At 45.2% G+C, this 16,040-nt stretch overlaps 1 protein-coding gene across 1 annotated transcript in view; it reads right to left on the minus strand.

The window, feature by feature from the left end:
- Positions 1–16,040, minus strand: part of LOC132381740 (uncharacterized) — a 168,146-nt gene that overhangs the window by 35,552 nt on the left and 116,554 nt on the right. The window contains exon 10 of the mRNA XM_059951312.1: positions 10,755–10,820. Within this exon, the coding sequence (XP_059807295.1) occupies positions 10,755–10,820 (66 nt within the window). The remainder of the gene's footprint in view (positions 1–10,754; positions 10,821–16,040) is intronic.

A 16,040-nucleotide genomic window follows, 5' to 3' on the forward strand; every position in this document is an offset into this window, starting at 1 on the left:
ATGAAATAATAATAAGTTAATCATGCCAAGTGGAAATAAGTCCAGGACCAGCCTATTGGCTCAGGGTGTCTGACACTCTGAGGGAGGAGTTGTAAAGTTTGATGGCCACAGGTAGGAAGGAATGACTTCCTATGATGTTCAGAGTTACATCTCAGTGGAATGAGTCTCTGGCTGAATGTACTCCTGTGCCTAACCAGTACGTTATGGAGTGGATGGGAGTCATTGTCCAAGATGGCGTGCAACTTGGACAGCATCCTCTTTTCAGACACCACCGTCAGAGAGTCCAGTTCCACCCCCACAACACCACTGGCTTTACGAATGAGTTTGTTGATTCTGTTGGTGTCTGCTACCCTCAGCCTGCTGCCCCAGCACACAACAGCAAACATGATAAGCACTGGCCACCACAGCCTCGTAGGTTAGGGTTAATCGGGTTTGTTGGGGGTTGCTGGGGTGGCGTGGCTCAAAAGGGCGGGAAGTGCCTACTCCACACTGTATCTATAAGTAAAATAAATAAATAAAATCCAACAGCTACAGATAGAGTCAACATCATAGTCTTCATCAACATCGTCTTCATCATTGTCTTCATCTTTGTCATCGTCACTGTTTTCATCTTCATCATCTTCATTGTCTTCATCATGTGACGTGGGTAATCACAGTCTTCCATCTGTCTTTAATCCGAGAGGTTCTAATAAGCCTTTCACAACTTTTGCCTGCCCACCCTCTGATGCAACTCACGAACGTCATGCACTGTCAACTGCAACTTTTTCTTCCAGCAGTTTTTCCCGTCACTGCCAGACGTTCAAACTTCTCTTTCCTCAGCACACATCCCAGAAAATCCAGCCACCGTCTCCTGATTGCTTTTTTATAAGGAATCGGGAAACCGAGTACAGTGCAGGGAATAGTAAGGTGCAGGGTCATAGCAAGGTAGGTCGTGAAGACAAGAACCCTACCAATAGTACTAAGAAACTATATAATAGTCTTTTAACAACAGGGGAGCTTGAGCTTGGTAGCTTGCACTTTCAGACTTTTGTATCTTCTTACCAAAGGAAAAGGGGAGCAGAGAGAATGTCCAGGGTGGGAGGGGTCTTTAATGACGTTGCCTGCTTTACTGAAGCCGCGAGAAGTGTAGACAGAGGACATGGAGGGGAAGCTGATTTTCATGATGTGCTGAGCCGTGACCACAACTTTGTAGCTTCTTGTGGTCGAGTGCAGAGGAGTTATCTTACCAAGCAGTACTGCACCCAGACAGAAAGCATCGAGCTGTATTGCACCCAGACAGAATGCTTTCTATGGTGCATCGATAACAATTAGCCAGGGTTGGTAGAAACATGCACATGCTTTTCTTTCTCAGCCTCCTGAGGAAGTACAGCTATTGTGTGAGCTTTCTTGGCGGTGGCACCTACATTGTTGAACCAGGACACACCATCGGTGATATTCACCCTTGGAAGCATAACTGACAATGAAACCTTTCTAGATCTGAATGGCAGAGGCTGACCGGGGTATCTGTTGGCCCTCTCTCGATCTGAACAGCAGAGGCTGACTAGGGTATCTATAGGCCCTGTCTAGATCTGAATGACAGAGGACAACTAGGGCATTTGTTGGCCTTGGCTATTGATCGGAATAACAGAGGCTGATTGGGGTATCTTTTGGTCTTGTCTATAGTTCTGAATAACAGAGGCTGACTGGGCTATCTTTTGGCCTTGTCTACATATCTGAATTGCAGAGGCTGACTGGGGTATCTGTGGGCCCTGTCTATAGATCTGAATGTCAGAGGTAAAACGTTGACTGCTACCTGAGTGACTGAAGTAAGCAGGTAGCAGAAACTCAGCAGCAAAAGTGCAGGACCCACGGACCTCTGACTTAAAATAATAGGAAGGATAAGAGGAGGAGACATTTGGTTTACCCGTCTGCTTGAAGGGGCGTTGGAAGCAAATTCAACAGCAACTCTGCAGAGAGAACTGAATAAATTCAAAGGGTAAGTCTGCAGAGAAGAGTTTAAGGTTAGGAGCACCTGCTTCAAACTGCTTGCAAAGGCACAACTGGGCCAAATAGCCTCAGCCCAACATGCTAATGTTCTCTGAGGTAGGGAGCAGTTGATTCTCCAATCCCCAGAGACAACAGCCAGGAGTGCTCGACTCTGATTCACCCTAAATACAAGCTGACTGTCCACACACCTGAAGTTGGGTCAGTTCACCTTTCCTTCCATTTGCATCTCGGACATACAGGAGCAGGCCCTCCCTTTAGGCCACAATATCTCTGTCAACTGTGAACGTGTCCCAATCTGTGTCGCCTCCTCCATTCTCTGCTGCAGTGAGGCAGAGGCTGCGGCCTGCCCCGGCAGCCCCGGGTTTGGTGTCCGCAGGTTCCGTGACATTTTGCTCTGGTGAGCGAGAAATTGAGGCCCAGGCTGCAGGCCTGCTCTGGACATCATGTCAATGGACTCATTTTTACTCCAAATGCTGTTGCTTGCTTTTATTGTTTGCATGATTTGTGTGTCTTTTTCTCAACTTCCCTCTGCACATTGGGTGTTTGATGGTCTTTTTTTTAAATGGATTCTTTCGGGCAATAATATTTCAGAATTTGTAAAGCAACTGACCAGTAGTTACTGTCACACTAGAATCCTTCATTTCCATCCTAATCTTGGCTTGGCATAGCAAATGGCTCCGGTCCCCTGGTCCGCAAAGGGAAGCCATGCTCTTCAAAGCCCCTTCTTGCCTGAGCTGATTGTACACGATCTGTGTGGTAAAATCATGTGCAATGATGTGCCAGTACACAATCGGACAGAGCACCGAGCATGTACAGGATTGCCAGAAAGTTCCAGCACGTGGCTGGGTTAAGTCATGTTCGTTTATTACTATTCATAAAAGTTCTCTAATTCTTTCAAAATATGATTCTTTACTGTTAACCCATGGTACACTTAAACAGAAAGTAACATAACAATCTGTAAACCATCTTAGCCTGGATGTGATCTGAACCCTTGCCTTGTTGCAGCCCCCCATTTCCTCCGACGGTACATTCCATGCACCTGCCACTCCGTAAAACATCTCATAAATCACATCTCCCCTTCTCAATTTAAAGCTCCTCTCTCCGAGAAAGTAAACAGTTTGCAACAGAACTGCTTGTGCTGACTGGCTGCATCATAGTCCGATATGGAAACACCAAAGCCCTTGTAGGATTTTCCATTTAAAGTGGATAGTGGATTTGGCCCTGTACGCCACAGGCAAAGCCCTTCCAAGCACTAATCACATCTACATGAAATGCTGTCGTAGGAAAGCAGCATCCATTGTCAGAGATCCGCACCATCCAGGCTGTGCTCTCCTCTCACTGCTTCCATCAGGTAGAAGGCACAGGAGCCTCAGGACTAGCACCACCGGGTTCAAGAACAGTCCCTACCCCTCAACCATCAGGCTTTTGAACAAAATGGGATAACCACACTCACTTGCACATCCATTCAGACTTCCCACAACCAACCATCTCACTTTGAGGATTCTTTACCCTGCTATTTCACGTTCTTATTATTTATTGCTATTTATTTATATTTGCATTTGCACAGTGTTGTCTTCTGCACTCTGGTTGATCTTTTACAGATCCTTCTGCACTAATCTACAGATTTGTCAGGTATGCCCACAGGAAAATGAATGTCAAGGTTGTACATGTGCTTTGATTATAAAACTTACATTGATCTTTATAGAGTCAGACCACAATGCACTGTGGAACCCTGGCCCAATCAGTTCACCCAGGGCTCCTAAAACTGAGACATCCCACGGCCTCATTTTCAAATCATTCCCCCTCTACACTTGCAATCCTTTCCAGTCGAAAAATACCGATTATGGAGGGTCTGATGCACTGTTTAGATCTGATTGTTGACGCATCATTCCCCCCCCCCACCACCCCCCATAGATGCTGCTTGACCTGCTGAGTTGATCTCACAGTTTGCTCTTGCCAGCATCTACTGCCTCTCACTTCCCCAGAATATTAGCTCCTCCAATCCAGGGGTCCTGCACGTTCCTCCTATCACCCGTTCTGCTCCACGTCACTGAGTCTTCACTTATTTGGGATTCCATTCCTACACCTTACCCCTAACCCCATCCCTTCCTCAGGATGTGCTGACATTGGAAAGGATTCAAAGGAGATTCACAAAAATGATTCCGTGCTTGAAGGGCTCATTACATGAGGAGCCTTTGGTGACCCTGGGCTGTACTCGCTAGAATGAGAGGAGAATCTCATTGAAACCCATCAAATGTGGAAAGGCCTTGATAGAGTGGAGAGGAGGTGCATGACCATGCATTTTCCAACATTGTATTTCATTTGCCACATTTTTGCCCATTCTCCTAATCTAAGTCCTTCTGCATCCTACCTGTTTCCTCAATACTACCTGTCCCTCCACCAATCTTCATATCATCCGTAAGTTTGGCATCAAAGCCATTATTCCATCATCTAAATTATTTACATACAGCATAAAAAGAAGTGGTCCCAACACCGCCCACTGCAGAACACCACTAGTCACTGGCAGCCAACGAGAAAAGGATCCTTTTATTCCCATTCCTTCTGAATGAATTCACCAGATATGTTCAGTGGCCACTTCATTAAATATACCTGCAAACCTGCTCGTTAATACAAGCTTGAAGTTAATAACTCATCTCCTTCTACCTTAGGCCACGAACTTATCAATCACCCCTGCTGAGTTATTAACTTTCTGCATAATCACTCAAAGAGTTGACCTGCATGTGCATGTAACGAGAGCTGTATAACTCATCTCCTTCTACCTTATCAATCACCCCTGCTGTGGACACTTTCTGGAGGTCCAAGATCCATATGCTCCACAACCGCTGGACTAAGTGTGTAAATGTAGGAGGAGACTATGTTGAAAAATAAATGTGCAAGGTTTTCTAAAATTTACTCCTTCTACCCTAGGCCACAAACTTATCCCTCAACCCTGGTACCTACAACATAACAGTAAAGATGTGACCAGAGTTTTACGTGTATTAGGAACATGCTGTGGTGGGTTAGTATGACTCCCCCACTATGATGGGGGAGTCTAAGACCAGAGGGCACAGCCTCAGAATAGAGGGTCATCCATTCAGAACAGCTATGAGGAAGAATTTCTTTAAGCCAGAGAGTGTTGTGAGGGGTTTCTTCTTTTATGTTACTGCTAAGGCTAAAAAAATGGCTTATTTGTTATGTTAACTGCTGAGAAAGTGCTTCTCTCTTGCAGCTTGTTTGGGTTATAATTACTGATAGAGAGAATTGTATTCATTTTCTAACCAATTGGGATAGATGTTATTCTTTCTTGTGTGTCTATAAGAAATTGTTTTCACGGGCTTTGGGGAGAAGGCGTGATGGGGACAGAGAGAGGAGACGTGATGCTGTAAACTGGGCGATGGGACGGACCTGAGCAGGAGTCCGAGGCCCAGGGTCTTCGGCAAGGAGAGGAGACGAGGACAGACTCGTGTGGAGCGTCTGGTTGACCACCGGTGTTGGTCCCAGGCGGCGGGTCGAGGAGGTTGGAGGGGATCGAAAGGTGGCAAGAAGACTTCGTTAACTGAGCTCCAACAGTTGTGCACGAAGTGGATGGACTTTGATAAGTTTGGCACCTTTTACTTTTCCTTTTATATTGTATCTCTATTAAGTACATAGTTCCAGTAAGATCTATAAAGTGCAATCATTTAATCGCCTATGGTGTACTGTCTGTTATTTGGCGTGGTGGGAACATCACACAGTCTACACAAACTGATTACCCAGTTTGGCGGGGCCGAAGGCTGCTCCCCCTAGACGGACGCGAGCTGAGCGAGCCTGATGCTTACCGGGGACTACAGAGGCAAATCTGCAGAATTCTTTGCCACAAAATGGTTGTGGGGGCCAAGTCATTGGGTATATTTAAGGCAGAGGTTGTCCCACTCCCCTGATCAAATGGTTCTTTGATCAAGTGATTACGCCCTGTCCTTTAGTGAAATCCCTTGGTTAAAGATGTTCAAAAATTGCAAGTCATTGTAGTTTTTTTCCCCTCCTCACTGCCTTGTATAATTGATAGTCTGAATTTATAACGCTACTTACATTGTAAATACATGCTGGTACATTTGGTTTATGTACATTATATTCCAACCTGCACTCTAAGCTCTAACTTTATATACTTCTTTATTCTTTATAATTGTTCAATGCTTTTTTTTTGCATGTCATTCTAACCCACCACAGCATGTTCCTAATATACGGAAAACTCTGGTTCACATCTTTACTGTTATGTTGTAGGTACGAGGGGTGAGTGATACGTTTGTGGCCTAAGGTAGAAGGAGTCAATTTTAGAAAACCTAGCACATTTATTTTTCAACATAGTCCCCTCCTACATTTACACACTTAGTCCAGCGGTCGTGGAGCATACGGATCTTGGACCTTCAGAAAGTGTCCACAGCAGGGATGATTGAAAGTTAGAAGGAGATGAGTTATACAGCTCTTGTTACATGCACATGCAGGTCAACTCTTTGAGTGATTATGCAGAAAGTTTAAAGTTACTAACTCATCGGGGTGATTGATAAGTTTGTGGCCTAAGGTAGAAGGAGATGAGTTATTAACTTCAAGCTTTGTATTAACGAGCAGGTTTGCAGGTATATTTAATGAAGTGGCCACTGAACATATCTGGTGAATTCATTCAGAAGGAATGGGAATAAAAGGATCCTTTTCTCGTTGGCTGCCAGTGACTAGTGGTGTTCTGCAGTGGGCGGTGTTGGGACCACTTCTTTTTATGCTGTATGTAAATAATTTAGATGATGGAATAATGGCTTTGATGCCAAACTTACAGATGATATGAAGATTGGTGGAGGGACAGGTAGTATTGAGGAAACAGGTAGGATGCAGAAGGACTTAGATTAGGAGAATGGGCAAAAATGTGGCAAATGAAATACAACGTTGGAAAATGCATGGTCATGCACTTTAGTAGTAGAAATAAATGTGCAGACCTTTTTTCTAAACGAACAGAAAATCCAAAACTCTGAGATGCAAAGGAGCTTGGGAGTCCTTGTGCAGAACAACCCCAAGGTTATCTTGCAGGTTCAGTTGGTGGTGAGGAAGGCAAATGCAATGATAGGATATATTTCAAAAGGGCTTGAGTACAAGAGCAGGGATGTGATACTGAGGTTTTATAAGGCATTGGTGAGGCCTTACCCTGAGTATTGTAAACAGCTTTGGGCTTATTTTAGAAAAGATGTGCTGCCATTGGAGAGGGTTCAGAGGAGGTTCATAAGGATGATTCCAGGAATGAAAGGGTTACCATACGAGGAACATTTAATGGCTCTGGGTCTATACTCACTGGAATTTAAAAGGATGGGGGGGGGGATCTCATTGAAATGTTTTGACTATTGAAAGGCCTTGTTAGAGTAGATGTGGAAAGAATGGTTCCCATGGTGGGAGAGTCTAGGACAAGACGGCACGGCTTCAGGATAGATGGGCGCCCTTTCAAAACAGAGATATGGAGAAATTTCTTTAGCCAAAGGGTGGTAAATCTGTGGAGTCTGTTACCACAGGCAGCTGTGGAGGGCAGATTATTGGGTGTATTTAAGGCAGAGATTGATAGGTTCTTGATTGGACATGGCATCAAAGGTTACAGGGAGAGGGCTGGGCAATGGGGCTGAGGAGGGGAAAAATGGATTAACCATGATTGAATCGTAAAGCAGACTGGATGGGCCAAATGGCCTAATTCTGCATGATCCTTGATATTCTGTATACTGATTGTCTGAATCTATGTATCTGTGTATCGTTATAGTACATGGAAGTTGTTCATTACCTCTGTACTGTAATCATGCACTTGACAACGATCTCAACATGACGTCCAGCTGGGTCATGACCTTGTGTTCACACCCCCCCCCCCCCAACCCCTCGAGCTAATTCCTGGCCGTTTCTGGTGGTCAAGGATGTTAGACAGTCTCCCATTTCAGGAAAGGAAGGAACAACCACACGAGGCGACGGTGAGACAGCGGGGACGGAGTAGGATTGAGGAACAAGCAAATGGCATCTCAGCCTGACAGCGAGAGGCCAGAGCGGAGCATCAGCCATACTGAAGTGCAAAGCCATACCTGAAAATTGAAGGGGGTGGGGGAAATTACCCTTGGAGCAAGGCAAACACAGCGCAGCAGCAAAACCAAGCCAAACCAAAAGAATGGAGTTGTCATACCTACATGATGCGCCCCCACCTCTTGTAATGACTGCTCCAAAGGTCAAATCCTTTATAAGCAACGAGCAAAACATACCACCTCAAAGTGATGAACTTAAGCATACCCAGGTATAAGCTAAGCACAACTGAGTGGTCAGCAAAAGATATGACATTCGCTGGTCCCAATCTACTACAAACAGTCTAGAACAAAAGCGTGAATACGAGACTTATTCCCTTTGCTTTTACTACCCCCCCCCCCCCAAACTCGTGTGACTGGTTACCATAATAAACACACAACACTCAATACAATGCAGTTAGAGAACAGATGTATGGCTCCTTCGGTAAAACTCCAATAATCTATGCTCCAACTATTCAGAAATCCTAGCTGCTCAGCCTCTGGTTTACTAGGTGACATTTGCCGAATTTCCCTTTTCACTCACTTCCCGTGCTCTCTTGACACGTACCTGCTTCAACTGGAATATGTACTATGATGCACATCAAAAAAAAAACTCAGTTCAAGCTGTGTTTTTAGTAGAAATTATATCCAATAGTCTTCTAATCGAACACCACCGATATCTTGAGTGTGCTGGAGTTTTACTGTAGACAAAGGAGCAGAAGTAGGTCATTCGGCCCATTGAGTCTACTCCACCATGAGCTAAACTATTCTCCAGTCCAGTTCCAATTTCCAGCTTTTTTCCCATATCCCTTGACACCCTGATTGGTGTCAGAGGGCTGGTCGGAGGCTCAAAGTTTTCGGACGGACTCGGAGTTGGCTGTGGTCGGGGCTCCCAAAGTGCTGTATCGGCAAGCTGTGGCGCTGGAGGTTCATGGCAGGAAGAATCTTTCTTCCTTCTACCGTCTGCGTGAGACGATGGGCTGTCGAGACTTTGAGATTTTCTTTTAAACTGTGCATGGACTGCTCTTTATCAGATTACGGTATTGCTATGCACTGTTGAAACTATGTGTTATAATTATGTGGTCTTTGTCAGTTAGTCTTTTATCTATTATGGTATTGTCTGCACTGTTGAAACTATATGTTAACTATAACTATATGTAACTATGTGGTTTTGTGTAGGTCTTGTAGCTTTAGGTTTGTCTGATGGGTTTGTAGTTCCTTTCCGGGGAACGTGCTAAGACGGTAACGCGATATCGATACGCAGCAGCCTCTCCAGACTCTGGATTGGGGATTACCAAACGTTATGTGGTTTTTCTTGTGTGGTCTGTTTTGTGCTTTTTCGTGATATCATTCCGGAGAATGTTGTCTCATTTTTTAACTGCATTGTATTTGTGATTTATCAATGACAATAAACTGAATCTGAATTAGATACCGGTCAATCTCCTCCTTAAAAACCCTCAATGATTGGGCCTCCACAGCTGTATGTGGCAACGAATTCCATAAATCCACGACCCTCTGGCTAAAAAAATTTCGCCTCATCTCTGTTTTAAATGGGTACCCTCTAATTTTAAGATTGTGACCTCTTGTCCTGGACTCACCCACCAAGGGAAACAGTCTTTCCACATCTACTCTATCTAACCCTTTCAACATTCGAAATGTTCCTATGAGATCCCCTCTCATTCTTCTATACTCTAATGAATACAATCCAAGAGCTGACAAATGCTCCTCATATGTTAATCCCTGCATTCCAGGAATCATCCTCGTGAATCTTCTCTGAACTCTCTCTAACATTAGCACATCCTTTTCTAAGATAGGGGGCCCAAAACTGCACACAGTCCAAACGGGACACCAGTGCCCCATAGAGCCTTATCAACACCTCCTTACTCTTATACACTATTGTTCTTGAAATTAATGCCAATGTAGCATTTTCTTTCCTTACTGCCGATCCAACCAGGTGGTTAACCTAGGGTATCCTGGACTAGGACCCCCAAATCCCTTTGCACTTCCGATTTTTGAATTTTCTCCCCATCTAAATAATAATCTGCCCGATTGTTTCTTCTTCCAAAATGTACAACCATATATTTCTCAACATTGTATCTCATCTGCCATTTCTTTGCCCACTCTTCTAAACTGACCAAGTCTCTCTGCAACCTTTCGGTTTCTTCAACAGTTCCTGCTCCTCCACCTGTCTTGGTGTCATCCGCAAACTTAGCCACAAAACCATTTAGTCCATAATCTAAGTCATCAATATACAGTGTAAAAAGAAGAGGCCCCAACACCAAACCCTGTGGAACACCACTAGTAACCGGCAACCAACCAGAATAGGATCCATGTTTTCCCACTCTTTGCTTTCTGCCTTTCAGCCAATGCTCCACTCATTCCAATATCCCTCCTGTAATTCCATGGGCCATCATCTTATTAAGCAGCCTCTTACACGGCACCTTATCAAAGGCTTTTTGAAAATCCAAATACACAACATCCACAGCCTCTCCCTTGTCGATCTTATTTACCTCAAAAAATTCCAATAGCAGCTCAAGAATGGGGACAGCCGGCTTGAACTGAATTTCCAACTTCATGAGTCCTTACATGATTTGGAGCAGGCTGTGATGGAAGCAGTCAGGGGAATATAGGAACTAGGGAAGAGTGTTCCCGTTTGGAGCCCAGGCACAACAGGGAGAGATTAACTGGACAGTGAGGGATCACCAAGATGCAACGTACCTGTATACCTGTTAGGCTGCAGAGTGATTGAAGTCTTCAGTCTGCTCAGTGCCCCACTGACAATAACTGGAGAGAAAGCAGAGTCCTCAGGTTAAATCCCTTCCCCACCATTGAGCACATCAACATGAAACACCATTGCAGGAAAGTAGCACCCATCGCCAGGGGCTCTCCACTACCCAGGACGTGCTCTCTTCTCACTGCTGCCATCAGGAAGGAGGTACAGGAGCCTCAGGACTCACCCCACCAGGTTCAAGAACAATTATTACCCCTCAACCATCAGGCTCGTGAACCAAAGGGTCACTCAACTTCACTTGTCCCACCAATGAACTGTTCCCACAACCTATGGACACATTCTCAAGGACATTCACATTCTTGTTAGCTCGTGCTCTCGATATTTATTGCTCATTTATTATTATTTCTTTCTTTTTGTATTTCCACAGCTTGTTGCCTTTGGCAGACTGGCTGAACATCCAAATTGGTGTGTTCTTTCATTGATTCTCTGGTTGTTATTCTATAGATTTACTGAGGCAATGAATCTTGGGGTTGTGTATGGTGACATAAATTTACCTTGAATATTGAGCCTCCTGCCACAATAAAAGCCCCTTCAGCCTCTGTGCACGAAAGCCTCATTGGAAAGCTCATTGCCATAGACTGCTCCTCAGTGGAAACTTCCCACAGTGTCTGGGCATAACTTGCTAATTCGTGTTTGGAAACCTTAATACTTTTAATTTAAGTTGGTAAATTGGTTTATACTTGTCACGTGTACTGAGGCACACTGAAGACCTTGTCTTGCATACTGCCCATACAGATCATTTCATAATTAACAGTGCATTGAGGTAGTCCAAGGTAAAACAATAACAGAACTTACTGGGAACCTGAGGGAGAGTCTTCACTCAGAGGGTGGAGACTGAGGAGTGAGCTGCCAGTGGAGGTGGTGCATGCACGTTCACTTTCAACATTTAAGAGAAGTTTGGACAAGGACATAGACAGGAGGGGAATGGAGGGCTACAATGGAGGGAATGGGTTGATAGAACAAATAAAAAATGTTTTTGACATGGAGTAGTTGAGTTGAAGGACCCATTTATGTGCTGTAGTGCTCCATGGCCCCAGAATGCAGCATAAGTTGTTACTGTTACAGAGCGAAAGTGGTACAGATCGACAAGAAGGTATATGGTCACATTGAGGTAGATACTGAAGTCAAGTGTCCATTATGGAAATGCATTTAAAACGTTGAGATTTTTATGCATTTAATCTTGTGATGTGACAAAATGGTACCTGTTATAAGCTAGGTGTGTACATGTCAAGAGGTATTTAACATCCTGATCATTGTTTATTGTGTATCTAAGGGGAGAATGATATACTGCTGGTCTTGGGTACTGCAGTTGTATTGTAGTGGAGGAGAACAGATAACAGTCAAAGTTTGAAAATTTGTATTAAAAAAACATACATCAGAAGCAGCCTGCAAGTTGTTTCTCCTTCCAAGCAACAAACATGTCTTTGAACAGATCTGCTGTGGTTTTGGTTCTTTATTTTAAGACCTAGCGAAAGGTACTGGCACCATCCAAGTTAATTAGAAAAACTTAATCAATTTACTTTAACCAATGTATTCATTTTAAATGATTGATATCCCTTTGAACTACTCTTGATTAGGTCAGGCTCACATCAAGGTGGGATGGAGAGTAAAGCTACCTAATGAAACAAAGGTCCTATTGCCCAGTACGTGGCATCAGTGGTCCACAAAAGGAGGGCATCTCCGTGGTACAGGGGCACAAGGATGAAGTTGCACCACCATCGCCGACAATTTCCTCAGTTGCCCACCTCCCAGCTCACACGAAAAGGCCAGGCCACCATGCGTCTGGCCTTCCTCACCTTCCCAGGGCCATGCCCATTTTTCGCAGCCTGCTCCTGGAGTACTCTTGCCAAGGGAGAAACGACACACAGGCAAGGACCAGGCCTCAGGAGCGAGGTTCCGAGGACCTTCTCTGAGGCATCGTAAAGGTCTTTCAACGCCTTAGTGGCTTTGAGTTCAATTAATGGCCTCTACTAAAACCGTTCAAATTGACTTGTTAACAATAACAATTTCTACAGCTTTGTAAAATAATAGCCCATCTATAAAACATCCCAAATTAAATTGAAATCAAAAATAAATAAAAACTTTTTAATTGTGATCAGTTTGTTTTTCAATTGAATGGATTGCACTGGCTGTTACCATCCTCCCCGTTGTGAGACTTGGAGGCTGCACATCAAATGCAGGATTCAAAGGTCAACAGGATAGTGAAAAGTATATCAAGTTTTCTGTAACACGAGTAAGTCTGCAGATGCTGGAAATCCAAAGCAACACACGCAAAATGCTGGAAAAACTCAGCAGGTCAGGCAGTATCTATGGAAATGAATAGATAGTTGATATTTTGGGCCGAGACCTTTCTTCTGGATTGAGAACGAAAGCAGAAGATGCCAGAATCAAAAGGTTGGGGTTGGGGAAGGAGGCGAGCTGGAAGGTGATAGGTGAAGCCAGATGGGTGAGAAAGATCAAGGATTGGAGAGGAAGGAATTGGATAGGGGAGGAAAGTGGACCATAGGAAAAAAGGAGGGAGGGGGGCCCCATGAGGAAGTAATAGACAGGAGACAAGAGGTAAAATCGTCATGGTTATCCCTTGAGGTCGAGGATGATGGTCTTCGTTCCATTGATCGTGGCCCACAGAGCAAAGATGCCTATTCGTGTACTTGTTTAACGTGAACTTGATGTTGCACTCCAAGAAGCACACAATACTTCACAAATCAACCAACTGATTCCAATGGCATGGAAACCACGACGATGGGAGCTGATGGATTTGTTGCAGCCTTCGTCCGCCTTCACAGCCGTTGAGTTTGAAGTGACTTCGTCCGCCTGTTCCACCGTTGAGGTCTTGGTTGGATTGTTCTTTGTCAGGGACCTCACCCTCGACCTCACCGCCATGGGTGACTCTACCAGGAGCATAGTTCCGGATGGCATCGCTCTCGGGATCTCAGGACCACACAAACTTCTCCACCACGACAAGGTGACAATCCACGGAGAAGAGAGGTAAAATATTAGAATGTGGGAAAGTGAGAGGGGGTGGGGAGGGAGAAAAATTTGTCTATCGGAAGGAGAAATCAATATTCGTGCCATCAGGTTGGAGGGTACCCAGACGGAATACAAGGCGTTGCTCCTCTGCCCTGAGAGTGGCCTCATCTTGACACGAGAGGCCACTGACCGACGTGGTGGAAAGGGAACGGGAATCAGAATTAAAATGTTTGGCCACCGGGAAGTTCCACATTTGGAGGGTGGAGTGAAGGTCAATGAAGCAGTCTCCCAATTGACGATGGGTCTCACCTAGGTGAGGCCACACTGAGAGCACTGGACACAATAGATGACCGCAGCAGATTCGCAGGTGAAGCCTGGGGCGCTGAATGGAGGTGAGGGAGGTGGTGAGTATGGGTTGGAGCAGCACCTAGGCTGCAGGGATAAATGGCGGGAGGGAGATTAGATTAGTGCGGAGGGACAGAGTGGACAAGCGGATCGCAGAGGGAGGGGTCCCTGTGGAAAACCGGGGGGGGGGGGGGGGGAGGTGGTGGAGAGTGATGAAGGTATGTTTACTGGTAGGATCCTTTTAGAAATGATGGAAGTTGTGGAGGATAGTGAGTGGACGTGGAGGCTGATGGGATAGTACTGTCAGTAAGGACAAGAGGAACTTTATCACCGTTAACACGGCGGGAAGAGGGGGGTGAGCACATTTCCGTAGAAGCTGCCTGACCTGCCAAGTTCCTCCAGCTTTTTGTGTGTGTTGCTCAAGTTTACTGTGTTTTGGTTTAATACCTCATTCACTAATGTAATAAATCCGTATCTCTCCTCTCCCAACCTCTGGAATTAGAATTACGGTGCCCTTCAAGCAGGGACTCCTTTGCTACCTAGACCCCCAAATCTGGAGACCCTTCCTTGATGCTGTTTCTTCATCCCCCTTCTCTCACCCTACATGATATTCCTTAAAACCCAAGCCTCAGATTATCACACTGATCTAGCAAGGATCTCTGATCATCTTCCCTCTTTCTGTGGACTGGGAGGACGGGGAGACATGATGAACTGTTGGGTAAACCGTGGTTTTTGAATACCCAGAGCCTGGACTGACACCAATTTACTGCTCTCTACTGTGCCTATTGTGTTGTTTGTTATTTATTGTAATGCCTGCACTGTTTTGTGCACTTTATGCAATCCTGGGTAGGTCTGTAGTCTAGTGTAGTTTGTTTTTTCTGTGATGTTTTTACTTAGTTCAGTGTAGTTTTTGTATTGTTTCATGTAGCACCATGGCCCTGAAAAACTTTGTATCGTTTTTACTGTGCACTGTACCAACGGTTATGGTCGAAATGACAAGAAGTGACTTGACTTGACTTGACTTGACCTGAAGGACTGAGAGCATGGTCTCTCTTTGGGGGCTTTGCTGTTGCTTTCTGCTGGAATAAGTGTGGGGAGAGGGAGGGGGGAGGGTTGATACTTTTGCTACTAGTGCATGGGAGGGGGAGAGGGGCTTCAGAGTTGCTACATTTTTCTGCAGTTCACTCTTGGGGTTTTCCTCCTGTTTCGAGGACGTCTGCAGGGAGTAGGAGTTTCAGATTGTGTATCGAATACATTCTCTGATATTAAATGGAACCACTGAAGCACTGAACAACTGTTATCCGATCACTAGGCCTCGATGCAGAAGTCCCACTCTACTGGAGCTCAGCACCTGCCACTCCAGCAGAGTGGTGTGCTTGCTGATCAGGTTTCCAGTGGTGGACAGAGGTAGGTCCCTGTTACAGAGGTCCGAGGTCAATCCTAACCTCTGGTGCTGCCCATGTGGAGTTTATGTCATTAATGAGCGGGTTTCCCCGGGTGCTCCAAATTCCTTCAACGTCCCTCAGGTTAAAGGAAGTGGTGTGTAGGACGGGCAGAACTTGGGGGTGACGAAGAGAATATTCCTACTTCCAATATGGTGGCAGCGTGCTCGGAGGCAGTGGCCTCTCGGGGAACAAGCAAAGGTGTTTTCTCTTTCTTTTTTAAAATGTCTTTTTTTTTACGATTGCAGGACAAATTTCGGTTACTGCCGGTCAGTGAGCTGCTGGTTGGCAGAGCAGCTGGACTTGGTGCAGACCATGTTGCTGCCCGCCACATGAAGGCGTCGGAGTTGGTGCGCAAAGGCGGCATGCTGTGTAATGGCGGGTGATTGCCTCGAATGTGTCTCTTACAATCACGAGACCCTGTTGGACCCTGATAATGCAAGATGCCCCAGTGGT

Source organism: Hypanus sabinus, chromosome 26 (genome assembly GCF_030144855.1).
Source record: "Hypanus sabinus isolate sHypSab1 chromosome 26, sHypSab1.hap1, whole genome shotgun sequence".
In the NCBI taxonomy this organism is placed as follows: Eukaryota; Metazoa; Chordata; class Chondrichthyes; order Myliobatiformes; family Dasyatidae; genus Hypanus; species Hypanus sabinus.